This window comes from Diceros bicornis, chromosome 18 (assembly GCF_020826845.1).
Source record: "Diceros bicornis minor isolate mBicDic1 chromosome 18, mDicBic1.mat.cur, whole genome shotgun sequence".
Lineage (NCBI taxonomy): Eukaryota > Metazoa > Chordata > Mammalia > Perissodactyla > Rhinocerotidae > Diceros > Diceros bicornis.
This window is the reverse complement of record NC_080757.1, coordinates 28,221,884-28,242,676: the sequence shown is the minus strand read 5'-3', so window position 1 is coordinate 28,242,676 and position 20,793 is coordinate 28,221,884. Positions and strand designations below refer to the sequence as shown.

At 35.5% G+C, this 20,793-nt stretch overlaps 1 protein-coding gene across 2 annotated transcripts in view; it reads left to right on the top strand.

Annotated features, from left to right (window-relative positions):
- CLTC (clathrin heavy chain) overlaps positions 1-20,793 on the top strand; it is a 65,451-nt gene that overhangs the window by 18,049 nt on the left and 26,609 nt on the right. For both annotated transcript variants that reach the window (XM_058560512.1, XM_058560513.1), the window contains exons 2-13: positions 3,973-4,180; positions 6,951-7,219; positions 7,802-7,963; positions 10,172-10,285; positions 10,715-10,888; positions 14,402-14,599; positions 15,355-15,555; positions 17,676-17,828; positions 18,325-18,447; positions 19,145-19,282; positions 19,505-19,669; positions 19,825-20,005. In XM_058560512.1, the coding sequence (XP_058416495.1) occupies positions 3,973-4,180; positions 6,951-7,219; positions 7,802-7,963; positions 10,172-10,285; positions 10,715-10,888; positions 14,402-14,599; positions 15,355-15,555; positions 17,676-17,828; positions 18,325-18,447; positions 19,145-19,282; positions 19,505-19,669; positions 19,825-20,005 (2,086 nt within the window). The remainder of the gene's footprint in view (positions 1-3,972; positions 4,181-6,950; positions 7,220-7,801; positions 7,964-10,171; positions 10,286-10,714; positions 10,889-14,401; positions 14,600-15,354; positions 15,556-17,675; positions 17,829-18,324; positions 18,448-19,144; positions 19,283-19,504; positions 19,670-19,824; positions 20,006-20,793) is intronic.

Genomic DNA, 20,793 nt, shown 5'->3' with positions numbered 1-20,793 from the left:
CATACTTTCATATGCATAGGATATCTCTAAGATGGAAAAGTCTCTAGTTGCTGGGGGTGAGGAGGTATTACTGGAAACATGGAGTAGGTGACTTTTCATAGTAATACTCTTGTACAGTTGGAATACCCTGCCATATGCATGTAATAAATATTCAAAAAAGTAACCTTTTTTCTTGGACATAAGTTTATTGACTCTATTGGTTTTTATATCAGCAAAATAAAAGTTGTTTGAAGTTAAAAATTAAACACTTATACACTTCCAAGCATATCTCAAAATAGAATATCCCCAGCTTCAACAGTAGCAACATTTTGCCAATTGAGAGGATGAAAAATGTGGCTGGAATTCAGATATTGTGTATTCTCTGAAAATAGCTGCAAGTTAGACTCTTATGTGTCCTCTGAATTTATTAGTGGTTTGTTCCACAGTCTGTAATTCATCTTCTGTGGTAGATAGCTCATATACCATCAGACCTTTATAATTGACTACTTTTATGGTTGGTATGTGCTGCCATGAAAATAAAATGTTTAAAAACATTATTGCATTTAAAAAGTTTTGATCTATTATGAATATTGCTAAACGTAATTATCTAGTATGATAACCCTTTTATATGGTCCTATTTTAAGAGTGCACCTAAACCGGAATTGAGATTAATGATGGTGACTTGTCCTATTCCTGTGTGTTTTGGGATGTTTCCCTTTTGAAGATAGCTTAGGAAAATATGAGAAGAATTGGTAAGTGCTCTGGGCATTCACACTAAAAAGTATCACCAGTAGGCAAAAAAATCTTACCTTATTTGAAGAGGTGGAAGCAGATGTAACTTTTTGTTAACTGATAGGAATAGATCACTTGAAGTTCTGTCAGTTATCCTAACAACTGGGGAAGGCTTTTTAGGAAGGAGCAGTTTCCTGTTTGGTTGTGTAAATGGGCATCACTTTAGTATGCTTTTTCAAATGTTGAAACATGTAGAATTGGTAAGAGTTTGCCACTTGCCTCTTGTTTAATTTTGTGTTTTTTAAATAAAGGATATATGTCTATTTCACATGGAGTATTTTGAATAGTACTAGTACATTCTTGTTAGAGAAGATAAAAAATACATATGTGTAGCTTTCTTGGTAGAATGTGTTTAATAAGAAAAGAGTATAAGGATTATATAGATTGCAAGCAGTGCAGAAACCCTACCTGTTTTTAACCAAATCTTTGCTTTTTCTGCAAATAAAACAGCCGTGAGGCTGAAGGTCAGTGCTAACTGTTGACAGCATGCTTTTCTTACTGCCTTGATCTGGGGATCTAGCCAGGAGTCAGAAACACAGGTTTCTTGACTTTGCTTTTTTTTTTCCTCCTCTTGACTGGCCTTTCTAATAGTGTTTTCTTTTCTTACAGTTGTCTTGCACCTGCCTCTGAATTGGAGGGGTAAAAAGGAATCTTTTAGAATCATTTGTGGGTTCACTTAGTTGTGTTTGTGGTTTGCATCTTTGTTTTACTTTTAATTTTACTATTTGACTAACACTATTTTTACTCTTTCTCAGACATTGTAGGACTTAAGCTGTGATAGTAGGAACTCAGAATTGCCTTAGGTGAATGCTTGGTAGTGACTTAGAAACATAGAATTCTTATTTTACAGAGTAGTTTAGAAGATAACTTGTTGCTTTTATGTATATAGTTCTAGAAACTCTGTGAACCACTGGAATATTTTCTCCAGTTATTGCAAAGGTAACTGTTGATTAAACTTACAAGTCTGAGGACCATTTACTCGGAAAAATAGATGTAACTATATCCCTCCCCTGAAACTAGACCGACAGCTTGGTTTGTATAAGGCCTCCCTGAAGTCCAACCACAGTCCCTTTGCGTGTTGTTGGGGACTGTTTATGTTTACCTTGCTCCATTATTTGTGGAACTAAAAGTCACTACGAAAGTTAAAGTCAGGAAGAAATGAAAATTAATAATTCATAAAACTTTATTGTAACCAAATTCATTCTAAGTTACGTGTCTCACAGCTTGTGTACTTGCCTTGCATTGCAGCATATACTTGAGCTTGTAAAGCTAGTTAATCTTCTACTTTATTACCACGTTTGTATTAATGGTTAGACAATTGCTTTACTCCTTGCGTTGATATTCAGTGACTAAGTTATTGTAACTACACTTTATAACTGATTGTGTCTGCAATCATTGAGGTATAAAAGGGAAGTGAAAGTAAAATGTAGTCTCTTGATCTTATGTTGTATCTTATTCAGATCCTGGCCTGGCTATAATTAAGCACTATTAGCAGAAGAATTTGACACAAGAAATTAGATAAAATACATTTAACTTGGCTCAGACAGTCCATAAGAGAGTAGTGACAGTGGTGATTTCTGGGGAGAGAAATTGGATATCTGGGGGACAAGGGCAGGAGGAAGACTTGATTTTTTTTTTCTGTGCTTTCTCATTTTTGTTTATATTTTGTTCTGTGTGAATTTATTATCCATTGGAGGAAAGAAGAAAAATAAAAGTAGCCTGGCCAAGGCTAATAAAGCCTTCAGGTAGCCTGTTAGTGGGACTTAATCTGTTATACTACATTGAGTCACCCAGAGTAAAAATGACCCGCTCTGGTAGAGATCTCCATCTAACAAGTGACTTTTGATCTACACTTAATTGGTTTGGATACATCTTTGGAGCCAGCCCTGGGGGTCTAGTGGTTAAGATTCAGCACTCCCGTGGGTTCGTTTCCCAGTCAGGGAGCCATACCATTCATTTGTTGGTTGTCATACTGTGGTGGCTGCGTGTTGCTGTGGTGCTGAAAGCTATGCCATGGGTATTTCAAATACCAGCATGGTCCCATGGTGGGACAGGCTTCAGCAGAGCTTCCAAACTAAGACTAGGAAGAAGAACCTGGCCACTCACTTCTGAAAAAATTGGCCATGAAAACCCTATGAATAGCAGCGTAGCATTGTCTGATAGAGCACTGAAAGGTGCTGGGCAAAGTTCCTCAGTTATGCACAGGGTCACTAGGTGTCAGAATTGACTCCATGGCACCAATAACAAAACCATCTTTAGATCCTCTCTACTTGTTTAGCACATAATTTAATATCTTCCAACTAAATCTGATTCCATTATTTTTCCTGTTAAAACCCTTAAGTAGCTGGCTTTGTCTATAGAATAAATTCAGAATTCTTACTGGGGTACATTTAGCTTATCAGTTTGGCCTTTGCTTACTTTATAACCTTAATTCTCCACTCCGCAAGCCTTTCATAGTCAAAGCGCTTGTAGTTTCCTTAGCAGATCACACTTTTCATGTCTCTGGGCCTTAGCATTTGTTTTTCCTTCTGTGAGCGTTCTGTAGTCTACCTCCTTTGAACACATTCCCTTAGCTGTGGGCCTTCTTTGACAAGGTCCCTCTTACATATCTTTGTCTTGGCAATTTTTGCAAAGTATTGTAACTTTGTTTACTTGTCTCTCTGCTCTTGCTAGTCCACGTTCCTTTGGATCAAGAATTCTATGAAATTTTAAATCTTCCTCTTTTTATGCTGTAACTTGATTTTCAGATTCCTGAAGTGCATTGCATGGGAACAAGTAACTACTGAATGTTAAAGGGGGTGAGAGAGGACAGATTTAATAGTTCAAAGATCTTAGACCGAGAAACATTAATGACCTCAAATCCCTTGAACCATAAAGGCTAGCTCTCAGATGTAACTCTTTCCTTTACTTTTATCTCTGTTTGTTCTGCCTCTTAGTTATAACCACAGGGTTATACATCTCTAGTTATAACTACAAACTATAACAAAAGAACTGAATGCCATATTTGTTGGAAGAACAGAAGGTCCATTATTTGGCTATTAATGGCCTCACTGGAATCAATGTAATGGAGTTGTCACTGTTGACCTTGAAGTATTAATGGTTAAATAAGGATTTGTAATGATGACAATATATGAATATCAAGTCTTTCTAATTCACTTTGTAACATGGTTTATTAATGATTTTGTTTTGTTTTTCCTCCAGCTCCAGAACCTGGGTATAAACCCAGCAAACATTGGCTTCAGTACCCTAACTATGGAGTCAGACAAATTCATCTGCATTAGAGAGAAAGTAGGAGAGCAGGCCCAGGTGGTAATCATTGATATGAATGACCCAAGTAATCCAATTCGAAGACCAATTTCAGCAGACAGCGCCATCATGAATCCAGCTAGCAAAGTAATTGCACTGAAAGGTATAAATATTGTGGAGTTTTTTTCTTAAAACTCTTGCTGTGTATAGTTTATTCAGATACAGTAATTAGGACCTACCATTTTTGGTATGTTGATTAAATTTGGCTAAATAGATCTGCAAAGTTAAAGCTATTACTCAATTTTATTTTAAGTATCTCGACTTTTACTTGGGATGTGTCTGTGAAATGTCTTTTTCCTCATCATAGATCTATTTGGAAAAATTTTAAGTTTTAGATTAAATGAATTTAAATTTTATACCTACAGTGTGATAAGACTGTGCTAAAAACATAATTCCATATACAGAAGAAGTAAGAAACTAGAGATTCATGTTCTGGAATAAAATATACTTTATTAATATTAGCATCTAAATGTTGCAGAATTTTGTTATGATGATAAACTTGGTGTTCATGCTGTGCCTTTTTTATACTTCAGGGTTGTGTTTCATTTAGATTATCAAATTCTAAAAATGGCTTGAAATTTACACTGATTGTTAAAAGTGTGTATACATATAGATGGGTATTAAAGCTTTGGAATCAAGGGTGTTAGAATTTATTTAGACCTAACTTTTTAACTGTCACTGTAGGAAACTGTACAACCTATCAGTATCAGTAACTGTTTCAACCTCTGTTTCCTATCTAAACAGAGTTGGAAGAACCTCTTACTGTCTCTGGGCGTATATTAATTTGTTTCCTTTGAATTTTGGTTGAGAATGTAATTGACCCTTAATAATCCTTAAATGCCTATTTTAGAGTCAGCCAGTTTGTCACCTACCCCAACTGAAAAAAGCATTTAATTGCCTATTTTTTGCTTTGTTGTTTTTCTTCTTGATAGGAGGAAGAGTTCAGGTGCCTAGTAATTTCTTGATAAATTTGCGAGTGAGTTGTTAGAAGTGCTGAAGTTTTTAAACAGACTTTTCTTTACATGATTTAAACTTTGTATTTAGTAGTTATACTGGTTGGAGATTAAAAGGAGGAGGAGAGGACAAGCATGTTCAAACAAATAAGTCACTATTACATGTCCAAGATAGGAGTTGATCTCATCGCAAGGAAAGATGGTCCAGCTTTCACCTAGGACCACATGCTTTCTGGCAGTGAGCTTTTTGCTTCCATTAGACAGTATATTTTATACTTTAAGGTATTAAGCTCCCTTCAGCCTCAAAGAATTTAAATTAAACTGCTTAGCAACTTACACCTCTCTTAAAAGGCCATCATTTTAATTTTCTCAAAATTCTTTTCTATTTTTAATGTTATTGTTATCTTATCACATTTCTTAATGCTTTCTTATGTGTGCAGATGGTGAGTTATCTTAAATTAGATTGTATTAGTTATTGTCCTGTTCTATAAAAAGAATACATTGAAAAGATTGTCAGAGCATTGTATAGTAGCAATATAGATTTGTGCCTCTATGTCTACACTATGGAGTTAAGCTGTCATCCCTTGCCCTCCTCCCCAAACCACCCCAAATACATATACTCCAAACTCTTTCATGTAAAAAAGAATAAAAGTCTAATTATCTGGGGGTTGGGAAAGGCAACAGAGGAAAATAAGTCATTCCCCAGTAGTGTTTCCGTCTGAAGCCAGTTTTAAACCCCTTGGCTTCTTTTTATAAACAGGACTGTAACTCTCACAATTGTTCAAGTTTGGTTGTGGTTTACATATTGTGTGGGATGGGAATAACATTCTTGTTTTATGGAAGAAGTTTTTACACATGTGGTAAGAAGGGTCACGGTATAAAGCTGTATGTTTTGTGTCCCGTCCCATCCGTCCCCTCTTCCCCCCAGTACTATCTTACAATTTTTATTCTTCAGGAGCCAGATTCTCTGTGGCTCAGGAATGGAGTTTCTCTTAGTCTCTAAGGACAAATCTTGATAGCCTAGTGATAGCTGTGGGCTTTGATCTCTATTAATTTAAAACAAATCACTTTTCCGACTGTGATGAATTTCAAATTACAAGTACAAGCCTTTGCATCTGACTCAGTGAACTCTTTAACACTCAAGGCAAATCTCATCCTTCTTTTACTAAATGTTTGCTGTCTTAGTTGGATGAAGCTTGAACTTTGTTCTTATCTCCAGTGTATTAACAGCATCTGAAACTGTCCTCCTTTGTCTCCCTCTCCTTTCCTCCAGCACCTCTACCTTTCCCTTTGTATCTTAAACCAATTAAATGTAGCATGCACTTCTCTTATGTGCTAAGGACTAATCTTGATAGCCTAGTGATAGCTGTGAGCTTTGATCTCTATTAATTTAAAACAAATCGATTCGTACAAGGCAAAGTTAAAGTAGATCCTCTTCCGAAAAGCAGTTAACATAAGATTTAATTGGATGAGGGGGATGACTGCCTTTTAAAAAGTAGACATTTTCCCCATGTCTTTGTATCAGATTTGCCTTGTTCTGTGTACCTACAACTAACTTAGTTTGTATGTAAACATACTTAATTACGAGTATGAAGGTTACAACCTTGTTTTCCATCATTAAGCAAACTGTTCTTTAGACTCCTTTTTAGTTGAGGTTTAGAATTCTGTGGAAGTTCTACTCTCTGTTTAAAATGTCTTTTATTAGAGGTAATATAGTTTTTGCTTCAGATGTAGATGTAGATTGCCGAGTCGCAGCTATCTGTTCAATGGTTGCTGCTCTATCAATGTGACTGCTATAGTTGTTTATTAGTCTCATGATAGAACCATTTTGTTTGGAAGTTACAGAGCTAGTCTAGCTAGATATTAATTTATCCTGAACTTTGCTTTATTAGTGATTCAAATTCTTAATTTTGTTTTTAGCTGGGAAAACTCTTCAGATATTTAACATTGAAATGAAAAGTAAAATGAAGGCCCATACCATGACTGATGATGTCACCTTCTGGAAATGGATCTCTTTGAATACGGTTGCTCTTGTTACGGATAATGCAGTTTATCATTGGAGTATGGAAGGAGAGTCTCAGCCAGTGAAAATGTTTGATCGCCATTCTAGCCTTGCAGGGTGCCAGATTATCAATTATCGTACAGATGCAAAGCAAAAGTGGTTACTTCTGACTGGCATATCTGCACAGGTAACATTTTTATAGTTTTTATTGAAGAAAAGGTCTAGAGAACTAATGTGCCCAGGATGCACAGCAGCACATTTTGAAATTAGGTGTTCTATATTCAGTCCTGTTGAATCTGACTTATTTTGGAAGACTTTCTTTTTTCTTTTTTAAGAAATAAGGGTTGCTGGCTTAATGCCTTTATCCTGACATATAGTTTGGTTGTATTCTTTCCAAGTGTTTTTAAGTTTTACTTGCAGGTTGAATGGATATTGAGTTCCTGTATGAATGGTTTGGAATTTATTATGGATATTAACTGCAGAATGAGTAAATCTTTCTGATAAAAGGAGTAAGAAAACTCCTAATTTTTTTTTAAGACAGTGTAAAGAGATGGGTGTATATGAGGCTCATTTTAAACATTCATTTAGATAATGTTTGGAGCCAAATTTTAAATTAAAAAGTATCAAATGTACTTTGAGAGACTAAATAACAAGGAATTATAAATCCTGCTAGAGATGAATAAAGCATTTTAATTATTTCATTGGTTGATTAATCTGGGAGTTATTGGTTCATTGGGTCCCCAGACTTTTTCTCTTTGATCCTTTGTAGCAAAACCGTGTGGTTGGAGCTATGCAGTTATATTCTGTAGATAGGAAAGTGTCTCAGCCCATTGAAGGACATGCAGCTAGCTTCGCACAGTTTAAGATGGAAGGAAATGCAGAAGAATCAACGTTATTTTGTTTTGCAGTACGGGGTCAAGCTGGAGGGAAGGTAAGTTTTGGCTTTGGAAATTATTTTAGTGAGAACTCTTCTTTGTCTTTCTGCTATTAATTAGTCATCTAATTTCGAAATAGTCTTCTCCCTTGTTAATTTGTTTTTAGCGTTCAGGTTTGTGGTGACTTTGTTTAAATTTTACTTCTAGTGGTACTTGTCTAAAATGAATAATGTTTTCTTGTGATACTTGTCTAAAATGAATAACGTTTTTTAACAACTTTTTGTATCAGCTATTTAAGCTATAGTAAGACTTTATTTAGATTGCCTTTACCAAAGGCCTTAATGTTTTTCAACTTTACTGTGTATAAGATTCATTAGGGTTGCTAAAATGTACATTAGTGTGCCTTACATCTAGAGAATCTGATTCAGTAAGTGGAGCCCATAATCTGCATTTTAAATACCCTAGGTGACTTGATACAGATAGAATGTGGACCATTGCCTTAATCAGAGCTTCTCAACCTGGCTGTACACTGGAATCACTTGGACAAATGGAAGTACTTTGTATGTTAGTGTTCTTAGTTACAGACAACAGAAACAAGGTCTGGTTGATTAGAGCATAAAAATTTAGTAAAAAGATAATGGATAGTTGACAGTAGTTAGGAAGGTTTAGAACCAAACTTGGAAAATGAAGAGGAATAAGGGAGAATGGGCAGTAGCCAGGGCCCCAGCCAAAAGCCCTGCCACAGAACTCTGAGGACTCCGTTGCTACTGTGACTGCACTGCTGGATGCCACAGTTAGCACTGCTGCTCCTGGGAACTCAGTTTGATACTGTTCTCACTACCAGAGTAGAGTCTCTGAAGTCTTAATATTTTTCCGTGGTAAGTAGTTAAAAAAATTAAGATAGAGATTGCTTAAAATATGATCATCTATAGCCTCTCGGCAGGGAGGAAACATTCACAGGGACTTAAAATTCTGCCTGAAATTTCAGAGTAAGAATCCTTGAACTAAGGAATAATCCTACCAACCTCAATATGACAAGGAGGGAAAACACTGATATTTAGATCTGAATTGATGGAATTTAAACAAAAAGACACATAGGTTTTAGAAATTAGATATCCGTAAGACATAAGGCTGAGACATTTTTTGAAAAGTCCTACTGGAAAAAAAAACTTCAGTATCATTTTTATGGTATCTGAAAACCTGTTTATAGGTTCTTGAGCCTATTTGATACACTGTACTTGATCTCTTGTCATCTGCCGTGGCTTTTGAAGGAAGACAATTTTTTCATTATGGCTAGTCATCTTAATTAAGGATGAGACCCTATAGCTGTCATATGGTTTATAGCTTACAAACTGAATTATTTTTTGTCTGAGTCCATTCCTAACATGACTAAGCAAAATATATAATACTTTTTCATTGAAGTTATTTATTTTCTCTTGCCTAGCTGATCTGCAGCATCAGACGTTTTAAACCAAAATGAGATTAGAGAGACAACTGAGCTTAGATGTATACTGTCCATCTCTGTAAGAGTAGATGTGTACAGGCATAGAAGACTTTAACAACTTAAGTTAGGTTTCTATTTGGAAATACTAAATTCTAATTGAAGGCCATGAGAAACCACCTTTGTGGATAGTGTATTACTATTCTGTGTCCTTAATTTAAGGTAGATTGAGGTGTGATTATTTTAGCTATTCAAGAGACTTTTTAAAGTTTTTATCTTGAGATAATACACATTCATAGGAAGCTGTAAAGACAGTACAGAGAGATCACCTGTGTCCTTTACCTAGTTTCCCCCAATGGTGATTACATCTTATATAGCTATAGTACAGTAGAAAAACTAGAAATTGACATTGGTACAATTGTATAATTCTGTCATTTTGTCGTGAGTAGATTAAAGATACATACTATTCCTTCACCACAAAGATTTCCCTCATGTTAACCCTTTATAGTCACACCCACTCCCCTCTTCCCCGGCATCTCTAACCCCTGACAACCACTAATTTACTCTCCATTTCTGTAATTTTGTCACTTCAAGAATGCTGTATAAATAGAATCATATGGTATGTGACTTTTTGAGACGGACGGTATTTTTTTCACTCAGCATAGCGTCTGTGAGAGTATTCCATGGTATGGTTATACCATAATTTAATATTCACCTATCGTAGGACATTTTGGTTGTTTATAGCTTGGGGCTACAAATAAATCTGCTATGATCAATTGCTAAAAGATCTAGGTTTATATAAGTTTTATTTTCTTTTGAACAGTTACATATCATTGAAGTTGGCACACCACCTACAGGGAACCAGCCCTTTCCAAAGAAGGCAGTGGATGTTTTCTTTCCTCCAGAAGCACAAAATGACTTTCCTGTTGCAATGCAGGTATTTTAAACAAAACAGATGGACTTTTTAAATCTCTCCTCTTAAAATCCAAAGCTCCTACTCACAGTCGATATAATTTAAGTGGTCCTTAAAAGAATACCCTTTATTTAAAAATAATTTTATTAGTGAAACTTTGTGAAGTAATACTCTTGCATGTAATACATAAAATGGGTTATCCTAAGTTCAAAATTATGTTTTCTCTTTTGTCTTATCCATTTTATTTATATTCTTGTGTTTTTTGTAAGAGCTTGGGATAGCCCATATTTAAATATGCTGTAAAAATGAGGAAACCATAAATACTAGCTTTTAATTTTTCATATAAGCCTTTTGTCAAAGGTCTAGAATTTCACCATCTCTAAAATGAAATTGGACTAAATTTTCTGTTTGTAGATTAATTATTTTACTGAAGTGTTGATTTTCTTTATACAGATCAGTGAAAAACATGATGTAGTATTCTTGATTACTAAGTATGGTTATATCCACCTGTATGATCTTGAGACTGGTACCTGCATCTACATGAATAGAATCAGTGGAGAAACAATCTTTGTTACTGCACCTCATGAAGCCACAGCTGGAATAATTGGAGTAAACAGAAAGGGACAAGTAAGGAAACCTTGAAACTTAAATTAAGCAATAAAATAAAATAACACTTATTACCATTAGATTTTTTTCCAAAAACTAAATAGTAACTTTGGATGTCAAAATAATATATACCTAAAAATACAGAAGCATATGATACAAAGTCTCTCTTTAATGCTGTTTCAGAGAGAGAAACTGTTTGGCATATAGCCACCTAGGATTGTGTATATGTGTCTTTATTATCAAAAGAAGTGACTCTTCATGCAAAGAAACTATTAGGGTCACATTTGACAGACCGTATACTTTTTATAGGAGTTTTCTTCCTGTGATCTCTAAGATTATCAATGACAAGGAAAAGAATTCTTCCTATGTCTCTTTTCTTAACTCTTTAATGTTGGAAGGTGATACGTTACAGTAGCTATTGTGGGGTACCTCGAAAGTTACCCAATTAGATAGGGAAAATATTAGCTGTTCTGAATTTGTCGCATTTGACCTCTTCACACCACCTAACAAGTGATCTTTTTTCTGTATTTTCTTAGTATTTTAGTGTTTTTCAACCCAAGCTATCTTATTTTCTAAAAAGTAGTTAAAATTTCAACAACAATACTGTTATTGGTCTTGCCTTTTACTAGTTTTCCTCTAAATTAGTATATTTCCCAAATAGTAAGCAAAGGAGGTAGATAGGTTTTTTCCTCCTTTGTTCTGTTAATTTCCAGAAAATAGTATGTATGTGAAGAGGCAAATACTCTAGGGGAAAGGGAGTCTTTCCCTACCTCTCCGTCCCCTACCTCAGCTCCACACCTGGTTAGGTGCTTCTGCTTTATGCCCCTAGAACTTAGGTAGCCCTCCCCATAACGCTTAACCACGATGAATTACAATTGCTTGCTAAACTGCTTCAGTCTCTATTCTTCATTAGGAAAGGGGTTTTTCTTTGTTTAATTGTATTTCTATATCAGTTGGTATCTGGCACAAAAGCAACTTTAAAAATTCAGCAGCTTTCATTTATTCAGTTTTATGTGTCTCTCTTGGAAAAATCAAGAATAAATTGGCCTTTTGGTGAACTAGATTAGTGATAATTTAATAATCAATGAAGTTGTCAAGCCAGAGACCTTTTTATTTCCCTACTGTAAGATACGGCTTAAACTGAACTATCTTGAATAATTTCACCATACATATTTGATACTCTTAAGTCTGATTCTGGGAACTTATTGATTATTCCGCTGCCCTTCCCCCACAAATTTCTATGCCAGATGCTTTGAGTAAGGAGATGGGTATTTAAAGTAACGTTAGGCCTCAGGGATTTTCTCTACTCTTTTGATCAAAGCCAACTACAGTTGGACATATGCCCTGAAGGAATGAATGTGTGGTTTCTGTTGGTTGAAAAACCAAAGCGATCAAGATGACATTATTGCCAGTATCTAGCTTAAATTCTTTTTTTTTTTTTTTAATTTTATTTATTTATTTTTCCCCGAAGACCCAGTAGATAGTTGTATGTCATAGTTGCACCTCCTTCTAGTTGCTGTATGTGGGACGCGGCCTCTGCATGACCAGAGAAGCAGTGAGTCGGTGCACGCCAGGGATCCGAACCTGGGCCGCCAGCAGCTGAGCGCACGCACTTAACTGCTAAGCCACGGGGCTGGCCCAGTATCTAGCTTAAATTCTGAACTTGGTAGAGCTGAGTACTTTAGAAGATACAGAAACCTTCTCTGTACCCTGTAGATCTTAAGTACTGGTTGCTAGAAATCTGCCAGGACAGTCTAAAAGTAGGATAAAGATGAAACTGGATGTGTTTGGGGAAGACTAAGGTAGAGATCAGGAGGAAGTTTCACAAAGTGTAGTTGGAACTGGATCTGTTCCTCTTTCTTATTTTTCCTAGGAGATAAGCATTAAATTAAGGGTGGGGGTCAGGAATGCAAATAACTATAAAGTAATTCCGTCCTTTAAAATATGTTGTAGGGGCGGGCCCCGTGGCTTAGCAGTCAAGTGCGCGCGCTCCGCTACTGGCGGACCGGGTTCGGATCTGGGCGTGCACCGACGCACCGCTTGTCCGGCCATGCTGAGGCTGCGTCCCACATACAGCAACTAGAAATATGTGCAACTATGACATACAACTATTTACTGCGGCTTTGGGGAGAAAAAGGGGAAAAAAAAAAAAAAGGAGGAGGATTGGCAACAGATGTTACCTCAGAGCCAGTCTTCCTCAGCAAAAGGAGGAAGATTGGCATGGGTGTTAGCTCAGGGCTGATCTTCCTCACACACACAAAATAAATAAATAAATAAATAAAATAAAATAAGTTTTAATATGAAGTAGAAGGACACTTTGCAGATACAGGATAGCCTAAACTTTGGGGATGGGGGTCTGACCTGTGGAAATGAAAGAATTTTGGAGGTTATAATTTCTTCATTTTCTTCAAAAGAAATAATAGATAACAGTGTATCCTGCCTGTTCTATCTATTTGATTATAGAGTTCTCATATTGTATTAGTTTCTTCTTGATTTGGGGGCAGAAATTTCCCATTTTCATTTATTTAACAAATATTAAGCATATACTTCATGCTAAACACTGCCTGGTGCTAATAATACAGTTAAATGAATTATTAAATAGTATTCCACACAGTCCTTTATGTGGAATAGTGACTAAGAAACAGTTAGACAAGAAATTATAATAGTCTGAGAAGTGCTGTTGTGGGTAATGTAAGTAGTTTAAGCTGCGATGTATAACCAGCTCTGGCGTTGGGGAGAGGAACGGATGCATAGTGAAGGGCTCCCTTTCCCCATGGCAATTGATAGTAATTCAGCTTTTAGGCAAGGAGGGCAGCATTCTATAGCAATGACTTTTTAGGAGGACTGAGGGTGGGTAACTATTCTCCAAATAGAAGCAATTAGAAATTGCTCTTTACTGATGCCACATATATTAAGCACCTACTGTATACCTTGCATTATATTAAGTGCATGAGGATTTGGTCGTCCCTCCCCTCGTTGAGTATATAATCTGGTCTCTAGGAATGTAAATTTAATTAAAGAAAATTACGGAAAAGTTGTTGTAAAAAAACAAAAACAAAAACTAGAGTTAAAGGAATATACCTTAAACTTCTTCCAGGCCAGCCCTTAGATTTCATAGCTTCTTCAGAGTCATTTTCTGTAGGGTGTCAAGATTGTGTTCCCCAAGAATCTATAAACCATATGGAATTGTCTTTCAGAGCTCAATTAAATGGGAGCCTTAATCTTTGATATTAACCATATTAAGAATGAATGGTAGCAAAGCAGTTAGAGTTTGGACAGTATGGAGTAGGGAGTTATTTATATTACAGAATGGCCATATTTTAGGAACCCCCAAATGGCTTTAGTACTCCTTAGTCTTCTCCTGGCCTCTTTTTTATTCCTTTTTATTTAATTTATATATTTTTGGACAACAGGAAAGCAGCTGTAACAATTTCATTACCTTTGTGACTCAGTAGTAGTCAGCTCTAAAGAGATTTGATATCATTCATATGCAAATAAATGCACTGCAGCTGTTCATTAATCTTTAAATTGTAGGTTCTGTCAGTATGTGTGGAAGAAGAAAACATAATTCCTTATATCACCAATGTCCTACAAAATCCTGATTTGGCTCTGAGAATGGCTGTACGGAACAACTTAGCTGGTGCTGAAGAACTCTTTGCCCGGAAATTTAATGCTCTTTTTGCCCAGGGAAATTACTCAGAGGCAGCAAAGGTGGCTGCTAACGCACCAAAGGTAAATAGTTATGAAGATGAAGTTGACATGATTGGATTAATGTTAATGTGCTCTATTTCTAATACTGTTAGAAGAGGAACCAGCTTTCCACATATAATCTAATCTTTTAGGTTACATTTTCCTGTAGTAGAATATAAGTTACTTATCAGTGCCTCTAGATTTGGTTAATTACTTTTCTGTGCTCCAGATTTGATTAGATTTTTAAAACAGAGTGTTAGAAGGATATGTAGATCTATTACATAAATGTAATAAAGTTTAGTTATTTACTTTGTAACACTGTTTGACCTCATCAATGATAGCTATCAAGTGTATTCCAAAAGCTGAAGGTTAAACAGATCCTGTTCAAATTATGGTAGGAAGAGTTGTCTGAAATTGAGCTGAATTTATTCTCATCACCTTTGTATTATGTTGGACTGAATTAACGTTTTACGTCCTGACCAGCATTATGAAATTGGCACTTAATGTTAACCTGGAATAATGGCTAGCTATAACTACTTTATGATTATGCTTATTTTCTTATACATTGGCATTGTAATTAGGTTGGTATATTTCTAATTCTGAATAATCTCTTAACATTGAACCAGAGGTGTAACAGATGTTGACTGAATCTTTACTATTCAGTATATTGAAGATTTGAAATTTAGTGTTAGTAGATGGAATCATGTGTTTAAGATTGATCTAAGAGACCCATAGAGTTATTAGTGTGATGTTGGATCACCTTTAAAAGGAGTGTTTAACATTTCATTTTCTTAAAGGGAATCCTTCGTACCCCAGACACCATCCGTCGGTTCCAGAGTGTCCCAGCCCAGCCAGGTCAAACTTCTCCTCTACTTCAGTACTTTGGAATCCTTTTGGACCAGGGCCAGCTAAACAAATATGAATCCTTAGAACTGTGTAGGCCTGTACTTCAGCAAGGGCGGAAACAGCTTTTGGAGAAATGGTTAAAAGAAGATAAGGTACGTTAGCTTTTGTTAGCATACCTTTGCTTTGATTGCATTAAATACCATGGTAGCAAGTTAAAAACATCTAGGCTGCACCAAAACATCTCCGTCCGTTATTTATTGCATGTAGGAACAGAACAAGAACAGACATTGCATGAGATGCATTCACTTATTTCCTTTTCAAAATATTTATATTTATGGCATATCAAGGCAGGATATCTTTGTTTAGTTTTCTTAAATGGAATCCAGGATTCTTGCTTGGTGGTTAAAACTACTAACCTGGAAGCAAATTGCTATCCTGTTGCTTTAGGAAAAGCTTAGTGTGAGGCAGTTACTTCAGTACGCATTCATATTTGTCAACATAACATTCATTTGAACATAAGAATATTTTCCTGTCTTCCACATCCCACACTTGACATGCACAGTAGTTTCAACCATACAAAGATCATATCTTTTCTTTTAGAACTTCCCAAGTATCATCAAAATTGTGGTATTTGCTGTTAGTAACCATGTTTGAGTATGCAAGGGAAACGTGTTATATAAAATGTTGGATCATAGATATGTCAATAAGACAGCAGGACTGTCTAATTAGCAGTGATAAAGATTCCCAAAGTGATTTCACAGAGTGTTAATGGGCATTACATGGAAAGGTATTTAACTCAGTTTCTTGAAATTTATGTAAATATGAACCTTTAAAAAATGTTGTTAACCAGCTTTCTTTACTGTGGGATTTCTCTACGCCTTTTATAGTCTCTCAGTACTTACTAATTTCTTTTTACACAGAGCATCTAATAAATGGTACTATGTTTTCTAGAACACATTATGGAAAATGTTGCTTTTATTTGTAAGGTAACTAACAAATTTAAACAGTCTATTAGTGTTATTATTCCTTTCATACCACTGTAAAAAGCCTTTCTGCACAAAGTGGCAATATTGAATTGCCATGCCTTATGTCGCTGTCAAGAACTGAGGTGGTACTGTTTAAAGCACTCTGAGTAGTGAATAACTTTTAATGTTGTTATACCTTTCAGCTTTAGTGTATATTGGTAATATTTTTACATTACTAATTCTAAGTCCTTATTTCTTGACCCAGCTTCTGGCAATTTTATAGGATGCTGGAGAATAGTACTTCAGAGTTGGAATGCTTGGACAAGAGTCTCTGCTGAAGAATAGTTACTAGCCACACTAGCGAGTATTTGAGACCATCTAGTGTTTAAGATAAGGGAGGATGGGAATAGCTAAGGTAACTGAGTTGACCTGTGTAACAGTGTGAAAGCTTTTTGGGTGTCGTTACCTTTTTTTTATGAATGGTCATATGGAATCCATTAATGATAAAAGGGACACTGGTCAACTCTCCATTGGCATGTTCAGTTCAGAGGTATAAACTCAGATAGAATTTCTTACTTCTTGGTACTGAATATCAGTGATAAGGGCTATTCTCTGACATAACGATTAAAAGAAGAAAATCAACTCTAGTATATAAAGCAAAACTCTTTTAGGGAAGCTGCGTTCCAGATTGGGCAGCTCACTAAGGCAGGTTGAATAGTAGCGAGGAGGGTGGATGCTTGTATACCACCTATGACCTGTGTGAAATTAGTGTCCTTCTTTACAACCTTAAATCCAAAAGTCAAGAAGATACTAGAGCTTAGATCCTTCAGACATACAGATTATACCCTAATTTTAATAACGATCCTTAAGGTAAGCCTCATCTGGCTCCTTAAATATAAATTTTCATTTGATAACATTACATTAAAAGTTGTATTATTTTTGAAAAATTGGGACCATGTGGGTCTGATATCTGAATATTATTCTTAGTAGTTAGAAGTACAAGATTCTGCTTTTTAGTACTGTTATTCCTAATAAGGTAGTTGATAATATCTATAAGTGTGAAGTCTTGATGGACTGGTTTTTATTTTTAAATAGGATTTGTGGAGAAGTCTAATGAGACATTGCTATGAATACAAGATCAAGAGTCTTTACTAACCACAACCCCTGCATATTTATAATATATTCTGGGAAAGTTGAGTAATTGAGTGCCTATCATATTAATTTTTATTTATAGTAGAAGTAGTATCAACTGCTCATTTATAAAACAGCTCATGGATTACTAAACAATCTCTTTTTCCTTTGGACAGCTGGAATGTTCTGAAGAACTGGGTGACCTTGTGAAATCTGTGGACCCTACACTGGCACTTAGTGTGTACCTAAGAGCTAACGTCCCAAATAAAGTCATTCAGTGCTTTGCAGAAACAGGTCAAGTGCAGAAGATTGTTTTATATGCTAAAAAAGTGAGTTCAATGAACCAAATTCTCAGTGTAAATTCATTAAAACATTAAGAGGGCAATTAGCCTATAGTAATTCTCAATAACTTTAATAGTGAATTTCCTTAAATTTTGAGTTGCTTGGAAAAGTATAAAAACCCTATCTTAGCTCTCACATTTAGAATTACACTTTTTCAAAAATGGAAACAGTTACTCTTGCATGGCTTATCAGAATTTAAGAGGGCAGGGACGTGTTTAACCTGGTAGAATACACTTTTTGAAATGGTCATTCATTGAAAATAAGCCAATTATAAAAACTTACAACTATTCATTCAAATATGTTATGACCAAGGTATCTATTTGCCTAATATAAGCCAAAGTCAAATTGAGCATCTTAAGTTAAAACTGAATTTGTACTTTGACTAATAGTTGTATATTAGCAAGATTCTATTGTAGAAAAAGCCTTTAAATGATATAAAAATGAAACTTTGCAGCAGGGTTTAAATTTTTTGTGTATTTGTAGGTTGGATATACTCCAGACTGGATCTTTCTGCTGAGAAACGTCATGCGTATCAGTCCGGATCAAGGACAGCAGTTTGCTCAAATGTTAGTTCAGGATGAAGAACCTCTTGCTGATATCACACAGGTAGAGGCATTAAAATGTATTCTGTAGAAGTTGATTTAGATAGAGAATGGGGTAGGGGGGATCTGAGTTGACACAACTTTAGAGAAGAATGGGTTAACTTTTTAATTTGTAGAAATTAGAGCTATGTCTATCTACGTGGATAAACCTCAAGTGTCTTACCAATAAAAGCAAGTTGCAGAAGAAGGGACAATAAGATACCATCTATATACAGTTTTAAAACATGCAAAACAAACACTGTCTTGTTTAGAGATGTATATGTATTAAAAATAAGAAAAATATATGGGAATAATAAAACACAAAGGTTAGTTGCTGCCACTGGGTGTGGGGAGAAGGAAGAGATGCATGTATGAAGTCAGAGTCACAGACTCCTTCATATTTATGCTTTTGTATATTTTAATTAGTTAATCAAAATTTTAAATCTATTGATTTGATTGTATTTTGCTATTAAATAGTATTTTAAAATATTTTGTGGTGGTTTTTACCAGAACAAAAAGTAACTCCAGAAAACAAAAATTTATTCCTAAATTGTGAAATTATGTTGTCCAAATAGTATTCTTTAAATCTGGGATTTGGTCTGGCAATTTTTTTATATGTAAAGAAAGATAATGTTTAATTTCTTTTCATTTACATACTGTCAATATCATAAAGCAATTTTTAAACATCTTAAAACAATTTCCTTTAAATCTTTTTTTTGTAGATTGTCGATGTCTTTATGGAATACAATTTAATTCAGCAGTGTACTGCGTTCTTGCTTGATGCCCTGAAGAATAATCGTCCATCTGAAGGTCCTTTACAGACGCGGTTGCTTGAGATGAACCTTATGCATGCACCTCAAGTATGTGTTTTCGTGCTTTTCAGGCATATTTCCAATACTGTTTTAGTAGTTATTCGAAGCTTCTTAGATGCCTATTCCTCATTTGAGAAAATTTAGCTAACATTCCTTTGTACTCTCTGTCCTTGATCAATTCACTATTGAATCTTAATATGTAATCTGCATATAGACTTACTGATATAAATGGGGTGGTAAAATAAACTCATTCTATTTGTGGTTTTATAGGTTGCAGATGCTATTCTGGGGAATCAGATGTTCACGCATTATGACCGGGCTCATATCGCTCAGCTGTGTGAGAAGGCTGGCCTACTGCAGCGTGCGTTAGAACACTTCACTGATTTGTATGATATAAAGCGTGCGGTTGTTCATACCCATCTTCTTAACCCTGAGGTATTTCAATCTCTTACTTAACAACAGATGGTGTTAGTTATGATTAATTGGTATACTGAAAATGTGTTTGTGGTACTGAATGATAGTAATTTCATACCACCGTTAGGTTCAACATTATTCCATTTATTTATTTACTTATTTGTTTTGTCCTCTAGTGGTTAGTGAATTACTTTGGGTCCTTATCAGTAGAAGACTCCCTGGAATGCCTCAGGGCCATGCTGTCTGCCAATATTCGTCAGAATCTGCAGATTTGTGTTCAAGTGGCTTCTAAGTATCACGAACAACTGTCAACTCAGTCTCTGATTGAACTTTTTGAATCTTTCAAGAGTTTTGAAGGTAATTAGGAGTTTGAGTAGTTTTTAATTACCTAAGATAGGCAAGAGGGGTATTTATGACAACAGGCCTGTTGGAAATTCTGTCTTTCTACAAGATTAATTTTATGGGACAGTTTTAAGTTTTATTCAATAAATGTTGTCAGACGTCTTTTACGTCAAGTCCTAGGGGTGTGCAGTGAACAAGACTATCTGCTTGGGTATTTTATAGGTAAATTAAAGGCAGAATTTTAAGATAGAAATATATGTAGTAGCTTTATCATACATATAAGATGAAAATACTAATGATCAAGTATAGTAAGATTTCATGCTTATATCATCTGTCTCTTGGAATGGCAAATGTTTGTAGTCAAAGACATTTTGTGACTTGTTTTCTCAACCTCAGCACTATAGACATTTTGGGCTAGATAATTTGTTGGGGGTGGGGGGCATGGGGTCAGTTGTCGTGTGCATGTGGGATGTTCAGCAGGATCCCTGGCTTCTACTCACTAGATGTCAGTAGCATCAGCTCCACTGGTTGTGACCACCAAAAATGTCTCCAGACATTGCTGACTGTCTCCTGGGAAGAAAATCACCCCCAGTTGAGAACCACTGCTGTACTAATGTAATCACTGTTGTGTGGCTCTTAGGTTCATTAAACTTCTGGTCTCAGTTACCTTTTCTTCCTTCTTTTTGTAGTATTGCTCTAGACAGAGTAAGAAATTTCTACTAGTTTTCTTGATTTTCTCAGTTTCTGCATGTTAACAATGCACTAAATTTATACTCTTTTTATTATTCATTTAGTACAGCAGC